Source organism: Rutilus rutilus (genome assembly GCF_951802725.1).
Source record: "Rutilus rutilus genome assembly, chromosome: 19".
Lineage (NCBI taxonomy): Eukaryota > Metazoa > Chordata > Actinopteri > Cypriniformes > Leuciscidae > Rutilus > Rutilus rutilus.
Genome location: NC_140232.1, coordinates 32312985 through 32322191, shown reverse-complemented (window position 1 = coordinate 32322191; position 9207 = coordinate 32312985). Strand labels below are relative to the sequence as shown.

At 37.1% G+C, this 9207-nt stretch overlaps 1 protein-coding gene across 2 annotated transcripts in view; it reads right to left on the bottom strand.

The window, feature by feature from the left end:
• Positions 1-47: 47 nt before the first annotated feature.
• Positions 48-9207, bottom strand: part of LOC311278035 (septin-2) — a 39746-nt gene continuing 30586 nt past the window's right edge. The window contains exons 8-12 of one of the 2 annotated variants that reach the window (XM_084388598.1): positions 6907-7008; positions 6662-6807; positions 5420-5503; positions 3930-3990; positions 48-1708 (exon numbers count right to left, since the gene is read on the bottom strand). In XM_084388598.1, the coding sequence (XP_084244724.1) occupies positions 1640-1708; positions 3930-3990; positions 5420-5503; positions 6662-6807; positions 6907-7008 (462 nt within the window). In that variant the 3' untranslated portion in view covers positions 48-1639. The remainder of the gene's footprint in view (positions 1709-3929; positions 3991-5419; positions 5504-6661; positions 6808-6906; positions 7009-9207) is intronic. The other variant, XM_084388599.1, reaches the window with a different exon arrangement.

Sequence of the window (9207 nt, the reverse complement as noted above, 5' to 3'; positions counted from 1 at the left end):
GAATTCAAACATTCACGCTTGCAGAAAATTAAAGCGTTCAAAACAAATGACTCAGAAAGTTATTTATTTCTCAACACGAGCAAGTACAAAAAGGAAGGTGTAAAACAGGGAAGTAAGCGTTACTGTACCGCACAACTGTTAATTCTTTAAAAAGGGCCTAAACAGGAGATAACCAAGTCAAAATAACTGGGCTGAACCACAAAGACAACAAAACAAAATCAGTGTGTTTACTGCAGACATCAATGATTAGCAGATAACTCACTACAATGCTGTCAAATGATGGTGCGTTTCTTAGACCGTTAAAATGAACTTTTAAAACATACAGTAAAACGTACCAGCTGGTAAACAAAAAAATCCTCTGCAGTAGATGTTATTGTTTAAAGTAGTAAATAAAGTAAAAAAGCAATGAAACTGATAGAAAACCCCACACCATGAGAATATAAGTATAAAAGAAGAGAAAGCCTACAAATGTGTGCATCTAAGTGGAGTTTTAAGGCATTTCTGTGAATTAAAATACAGCCACTGACACCCAGTGCGTCCACAATAAACATAACTTGTCTTTATCCTCATTTTAGTACCATTACTATATTCACGCTTTCTAAATATGAAAGGTGAACTCATAAACTTTATTGTGCAATGTTTCCTTTCAAAAAAGATACTGATCAGATATTGCATTATTGACAAAGTGCAACATGATGTCAAGAGATTGTCCAATTGTAGTCTTAGTTTTTTCATGATCCAATCTGGCAAAAGTAGCTTTTATGTGCTTTCAATCGGACTTCAGCTTGTTTTCCCGTAGCGTCCACTAGAGGGAAACGCTGCCCTGCGCACAGCTTGACTTGACCAATTTACAAGACAATTTTCTTTGATAGTGATGCCACTTTTTGTGATGAAATTTGACATGCATCTCAGTCTATGTGTCTCCATCAAGAACGTAGTGCTAAGCACACATGACCGCTTTTTTTGAACACAAACAAACATTTTTAAACAAACTCTTGATATTAATTCATGCCTGTGAATGCATCACCATTATGAACCTGTCCATTTGATAAAACTGTAAACTTGACCAGGTGCATCTACAAGTACAACATCCACTTATTTGATCCTATTTATCCACAAGCACTCTATAAAGTATCGACGAGGTCATCTGGTAAACGTATGCCAGTCTGATGCATGAAAAGCACGACTGGTACAAGCCAAGCAGCTTAAAAAGAGTGTTTTGGCACAGAAAAACATCATGCCTTCGGGGTCTAAATACAGCTGAGCTGACCACAAACCCCGATCAATGTACAGATGAACATATGCTGAACATTGTCAGTATGTCATGATATAAATTATTAACGGCATCTAACCTGATTGGACAAAGACTTGATTAAACGACATCATAATGGACCGTTGGTTTCAGTGGCGAGGTTATTCATATGGGCGGAGCTGCGATAGTGATTGGTTACATTAATTAGGCATCGTTAACATTATGTTCCATCAATCTGATAAACATGAGGGATAAGAGAAAATAGTGTTTAGAAAAGGGTAGGATAAATGCAACCTTCAGTCAGATGGCACTTCCTGTTCCCACAACATACATACAAACAGACAGACACACACACACACACACACACACACACACACACACACACACTTAGTCGTCTCCCGGTTTCATCTTCATCTGAGCTTGCATCTGAGCGATCATCTGCTGCATGCGTCTCAGCTGCAAAAGAAGAAAAAGTATGTATATAAAACATATATAAACAAATTAATACCTGTAATAATAATAATTAATAAGTAGAAAAGTTTCCTGACTTTTTGGGAAAAAAATGTGTGTGTATCTTCATCTGGTGCAATAGAGAACATATTATTTCCAGCTAAATTTCCAATCAGAAGTGTGCGTTTGTGTATTTTCACACTTTACTGCACAGCATCTAACATTGTTACACCTCGTGTAGACTGACACGTACACATAAACACAATTACACAGCACTCTGAGTAAGGTCTAATCACTACAATCATGATAATTCGAGAACATACTGTACACAACGGCTCCTCTAAATACATCACTGATGATGAAGATGATGCTTAAAACACACTTGTGTTTGTTTTGTATCTAGGTGAAGTCTTTCCATTTTTAAACTAAGCTAATGATATTTTCTATCCCTTAAACCTAACGCTCACATTTGCACTTTTACATATTAATTAAAACTTTATTCAGCATGCTTATTAATCTGTTTTCCTCTTTGGGGCTTTTGGCAGCTTCCCATAATGTAGCTGATTTCAGGTTTTACTATCTTTGTGCCAGCTTAAAGGGATAGTTCACCCAAAAATGATTTACGCCAAAAGAGTAAAGCCCCGTTCACACCGCCAGCGACACGCAGCGACATGATCCCATTCATTTCAATGGAGCGCTGGTGACTTCTGATGTGAAGCGATGCGAGACACGCGACAAAAGTTCAGAAATTTCAACTTTATGCAAATAAGAAGCGATTTTCGCGAGCGACAACCAAAAGGAAAGAAGACTTTCAGTGGAGCTCACGTCACCATCTCGAGTGCAGGCAGACACAAGAGTTCGAGGGCGATTTCCCTGTTTTATATGATTTGACTGTAACCACATACATGGATATAATAAAATGATGCATGAAAAAGAAACTCGAGTTTAATTCACACATTTAGTTCGGGTGTTGTAATTTTATGATGCAAGTTTAGCACTGCTGCAGTTCATTTTACAGTTTCCCCTGCATTATGCTGACTATTAGGGACAAGAAAATGTATTATTTGTCAAATTCGAATGACATTTTAGTAATTTATGACAGTATGAGTTAATCTGTTGATTGATCGATCGTTAATCTAGTAGGCTAAATGATTTAATCCACTGAACACTGCTGTGGATATATAAAAACACTCTCCCAACAGCATACCGTTTCTTTTGAGCCTAACTCCTAGTCTGGAGTCTGAAACGATATAGATGTATATATCACTTGTGAGGGTGTTTTGTATAGATATGGCCAGACGTGCAGTCTACCAATAACATTAGAGCGACAGCACAACGAACGCCCACAAGTGACTTCACATTACAGAGACTAGCGACATACAGCGACAAAGTCGCTGGCGGTGTGAACGGGGCTTAACCCTTGAACTTGACACACAACGTAATGACGGCAATTGACGCCTCTCGCGGTTCAAACATCCCGCGTTCGTCATTACGTTGTGCGTCAAGTTCAAGTGTTACTCTTTTGCCGTAAATCGATGCGTAGGCCGTCTGCCGGAAACTAGTTCTTTTAGTCGATAAAGTTTTAAATATGGATATTTTTCTTACACGAACGCATCGCTTCACTTCAGAAGGCCTTTATTAACCCCCGCAGAGCCGTGTAGAGCACTTTAATCATGAATAGATGCGCTTTGATGGACTTCCAACGTCATTGACTCCCATTATCAAGCTTGGAAGAGCCAGGACATTTTTTAATATAACTCTGATTGTATTCGTCTGAAAGAAGAATGTGTTATACACCCTAGGATGGCTTCAGGGTGAGTAAATCATGGGCTAATTTTCATTTTTGGGTGAAATATCCCTTTAAACCTGTATACACACACTCTTTACATTGTAAGTGTACATACTCTATGTTCAGTGCTGCAGGAAGTTGATGTCATTTCCTGTGCAGACATGCATGTTTATAAACTGCACTGATTGTATCCGCACCTGAATGGGATATACATTCCCATAGGCCAGAGTATCGCAAACAAATTAAGCACGATATGGACGATATGTATGGTTTCACAATATTACTGTTTTTACTGTATATTTACATCAGCCTTGGTGAGCAGAAGAGACTTTTTCCAAAAAAAACATTACAAAATTTTTATATATAGTGATATATTAGATATTATTATAGAGTTTGAACCGATTGTCAAAATGATATGCATATGTGTTTGTGACTTACCTCAGCATCCTTCTCCAGGAGGATCTGGTCTTTGTCCATCACTTCTTCCTCAACCGCCCTGCTGGAACACATGGTTTTAGCACAAATATACACCAAACATTCACTCAAATCCCTTGCATGCCAACACTGAGCAAAAGCGTGAGGGGTATAAATATCTCATTTAGATGATGTTCCTCGCACCTGCATACAGATTTACATTTTTAAGTAATCATTCCTCATAGTAACAGCTTATTTATTAAGTTAGGAGCTCTAAATACTATTAATGTGAGAATTAAACGGGGAAAGTTTCACTGTGCAGCTCTGACAAACCCAAACTGTCACTGAAACACGACACAGATCAAGACAGCAGACGTATCACACGAGTTATGCCCGTTTCACTAGGCGCGTTTCCATTACAGATTTGCGCAAAACTTTTGCAATTTTTTTCTAAATGTCGTCAAAAAACTATTGCGAAATGACGCCGTTTCCATAACCAATGTTATGCGACTAAAACTACTTCTCGCAATAAGTAAATCCAAAAACCATGGCAACGGACGTTGGTAGGTTTATGTACTATATCCCGGCCACCGCACTAGCCATTATTATTAATCGAAGGAGACGTATGTCTGTTTTCCAAGCATTAATGGAAGGAATGACCCTTATAGGGCTACTTGAGCGGCATGTATGAGGTGTTTCTGGGTGTTTCTCCCTGATATCTGCTTTATGCTCTTGATTGTGGCATTTCTTTGAGGTTTAGAATCCAGTATTCCTGTAATTCTTCTGTCTTTTATGAATTTAATAAATAACTCCGTCTCATATTCTGTCCAAACACACCGCGTCATCTACGTCAGGTGACTGTAAATGCGCAAAAACTGTTTCCATTGCAGTTTTGCGAAATATTTCTTTTTTGAATTGCCTGAAAAACCTCCTCATGCGAGCGTAAAAACTTTTTTGCGATAAATGGGAGTTTTTGCTAAATTGATGTGTTTCCATTGGGCCTATTTTCAATTCGCAATTTCAATTTGCGCAATTTGAAGGGTAATGGAAACGCAGCTACTGACAGCTTACATTTTGTTCTGCTATTTGTTGTGCTTAGCTTTGAGAACAAAAAAAAAGAACAAAAAAATTATTGCTATAAATTCAGGAGACATTAAATTATGTATATAGAGTCCTATTAACCACGTAAATGTGCAAACTCCGTTCACGCGTAGTGGGGATCAGTAGAGTCAGACAATCTCATTTGTAGGATTTTGACAAATTTAAATTAAGTTTTATGGAAAATCGCTTCAGAAATATTTAAGGTTCTGCACTATTTCTATTTTACCAATCAAATAAGCAAGTCTGTAATGTTTGATCATTAGGTCTCAACTGTAAAATCTTTCAATTGAGCAGTTATTAACTTGTAAAATGTGTGTATATCTGCCGGGTGTCAATAGAACGGTGATTAACTTGGAAAACGGCACTTTATGACCCCTTGACAATCTGGGATTGTGTTTGTTGATTTGCCTTACCTGCCAGTTCGCTTTAGTCTCTCTGAACGGAAGTTCTCATAGTGGAGATCTTGAGTGACCTCCTGCAGGTCCTGCATGTGAGTTCTACACACACACACACACACACACACATAAAGCTTACAGATTTATGTCAGCAGAGGGCGCTGCAGAACAAATGGAGAAATCAAGCCAACAGTCACCCAAATTATGTCTTATAAGATATCTCACGGGACATATTTCCTCCAAAATCAAAACTATATTTTTGCATAAAGAAATTACAGCCTATTTTACCACCATTAGAGTTTTTTTCATTGAGACCTATTCATAATAATTAATCAAATTTCCCAAAATTTCTCAATAATGTAGTGCAAAATAACCCTTCACTAATTAATATTATTTAAAGTATCCCTAACTTAAAACATTATTATTTGAAGTATTTGTACATCACTGTGGGGTCTGTTGTTCAACCTTTTATTTTGTATGCTGATTTAAATGCATTTAGTTTTTCAGTAACACTTTACATTAAGGTCTCATTTGTTAACATGAGATATATATATATATATTTAAAGCAATCATTAATTTTTGTAAATGTTAGTAAAGCTCTAATTGTTCTTTTTTTGTTCATTTTAGTTTACAGTGCATTAACAAATGTTGACAAAATACAACTTAAGAAATGTATTAGTAAACGTAAAAATTACCAAGATTGACTAAGATTAATAAATGTAGAAGTATTGTTCGTTGTTAGTTAATGTTGAATAATATAGTTAACAAATAAAACCTTACTGTAAGGTGTTCATTTCTCATTAAAATACAGTATTGAGACTCATGACTTATGAGAATCACCATTGAGAATAAATAAATCATACAGATGCATTACATTAAAGAGAATGCGTCGAAAATGCATACATTATAATGGTCATAAAACTGGATTAATTTTCTTTATGCAAAAACATTTTTTACTTTTGGAATGAAACATTTTGTACGAATCACCCTGTCCTTGTTATCTTCTTTTAAAGTGTTTTTGCAAATGCTCTATTGTTAAGTAACCCTTGTTGCTCATTTGGCATGTGAAGAGTTTCATTTACATCAGGGAGTCTCAAAAGGAACGGCAACAAAAACATTCTGTTGGACTCTCGGGTTCAGAGGGTGGAAATGGTCATGTAAACAGTTTCACCTTTTCAGTTTTTACTATTATGTTTCTCATATTTAGGAGGTCAAATGTGTTTAGGTAACGTGTGTGTATGTGTGTGTGTGTGTACTCACACCAGCATAGTGCGCAGCTTGAGGAAATCATTGTGCTCGGGGTTTTCCACCTCCACCACCCCCCACGGGTACAAGCGTCCACGGATCTTCTTCCCCTTCACCTCTATCAGCTGGTTGGAGCCGATGACGGCAAACGGGATGCTGGCCTGCACACAAACACACTCGTTCAACTTTAATCAAAGCCTTTGGGGGGGTCGGGCAGTGTTTCAGAGCTGATAATGAACTTAAAAACTTTGACCTCTGACCTTTAGGACACGCGTCTGTTCCTTGAATTCTTCGTCTTCGTCCGAATCAGCGTCGGGAAGCTGGTAGATCCGGATCCCTTGCTCACTGATCTCATCCAAAATCTGCACGAAATAAAAACTTTTTAAAAGCTATAAACCTATACGTTCAGAGGTCTGTGGACCAAGTGCAATTTAAATATATATAATAATAGTATATGTATGATAATGTATTACACATTTATTTATATAAGCTAAAAACCTTTACGTTCATGCTGATAATCGAATCAGCTGAATTATAAGCGTGAAAAATCATTATACTTGTAAAATTTTAATTTTATTACATAATAATAAATTATGTATAAATTCTATAATAAATTCTGTACGTTTATATACATCATTAGTTAAAACATTATACATCTTAATTATACTTGTAAATTAATCATTAAGTTTAAATGGTTCATTTAAAATAACTAATTACATTTACAATTAATTAAATTAAAATAAATTATTAATTAAATATATATACACACACATGGCTTTCTGGCATGGACATAAAAAGCATTAAAAACTCATTGGACACTACAACTTTCAACGTTCTCTCAGCATGTTGTCATCTGGAGCGCTCTCAGAGAGACCTGAGGAAGCTCTTTGAAGCTGAAAACAGGAACGACTTACTGGATCCACACGTAAGGAGTTTAGAGCCAGTCAGATAACAGATACAATCTGTCCGAAACACATCTTGCCCCAATTACCCTATGACCTGAACACATCCGTCAAGATTTTCACCTTACACCAAACTGAACCAGTGAAAACTATGATGCAAAGCAATGTGGGAGATATTCCCAGATTCACAGTAAAAAACGATGGGTTATTTGTTTAACCCAACCGTTGGGTTACACATATTGGGTCAATATGTTGGGTTATTTTCCAAAAAAATTGGGTCATTTTTTAAATCGTTGGGTAATTTCTAGAAATAACCCGACTGTTGGGTTAAATAGCCTACGGTTTCCGCAGCGACGGTTCAAATTTTAGCGGTCCAGTGACAGACAGTCAACACAGAAGCTGCTGCTACATCCTGATTATGAAAGGTAAGTCATATAGTTTTTATGTATATAGAACATTAAGTATTGTGTACTGAGACGTTGAATATAATTATTCTAAAATTGAGTATAAAAGTTCCCTTTAGTCCTAAGGAAATTAATCCTAGCCATCCCGGTTAGCTCGCTAGCAGTAATAAAGTAATTAATTAAAACATTACACTAGCGAAACCGTTTACAGATGTACTACCAGTAAGTTACCTACTACAATAAACTAAGTAGGCCTAGTCTGAAATCACTATCTAGCATTAGGCCTGTTTTACGGTGTTCGTGATAGCAAAGGTCTTTTCACAGCTGAAGCAGTGCTAAATAAATAAATAATAAAATAAATAATTTAACTGTTATTTTAACCCAACTAAAGTTTAACCCAATGCACTGGGTTAAAATAACCCACAGTTGGGAAGGTGCCATACCAACCCATAGTTGGGTTATTTTTAACCCAACATTTTTAAGTGAGTAATAAACAGAATATGAGATTGAAAAACACAGCATTGCTTAAGCCAAAAATATATATATAAAAAAATAGCACTTCTGAAGCACCTGTGGTGGATCAGACATTAGGATTTATTTTTCTAACTTCAAAGCTGTTTTTCTAAGAAGCACATTCACAATGCCATTACGTAATGACGCCCAGAACGCCACCAGAAGCCTCTTCCTGACATTCTAAGTGCTTTCATGTAATCTCAGCGGGGACGGCGATTCAATGGGAGAGCAGCTCCTGCTCCGCTGGTCTTCACAGAAACCCCCTCCTGTTATGATTAGTCGTGTTTTCATAGCGAGGAACCGCAGCGAGACAGGACCGTGTGTGTTATTGTTTGCATGGGTGTCATTGTTGCGTGTTCTGAGTCCAAATAAACACGGCACAGTTGCGCCCCGTGGGGAACACGACTGTAGACAAGCTTCCTCTGATCAAACAGAATCCGTGGTGAGCAACATTGCAAGATTTATAAGGGTCCATCTTTCCCATTCGTGCCAAATCTGGGATGTGGACAGATGGAGATATTGACATTTTTTGGTTGTCTTGACCTCCAAATGGGAAAATAAACACGTCGCTTCACAATGAACAAAAGAAAAAAATGGCACAATAGTGACTTTTATGCACAGGAACAGGAAAGGAATGGCCGTATATAAAAACTGAAACAAGAAAAGCAGATCAGCGACATATTTTGACAATTTTATAAGCGGCTAATCAGTAGCTGTGTCCCAAAGTCGTCCTAGGGAGCTA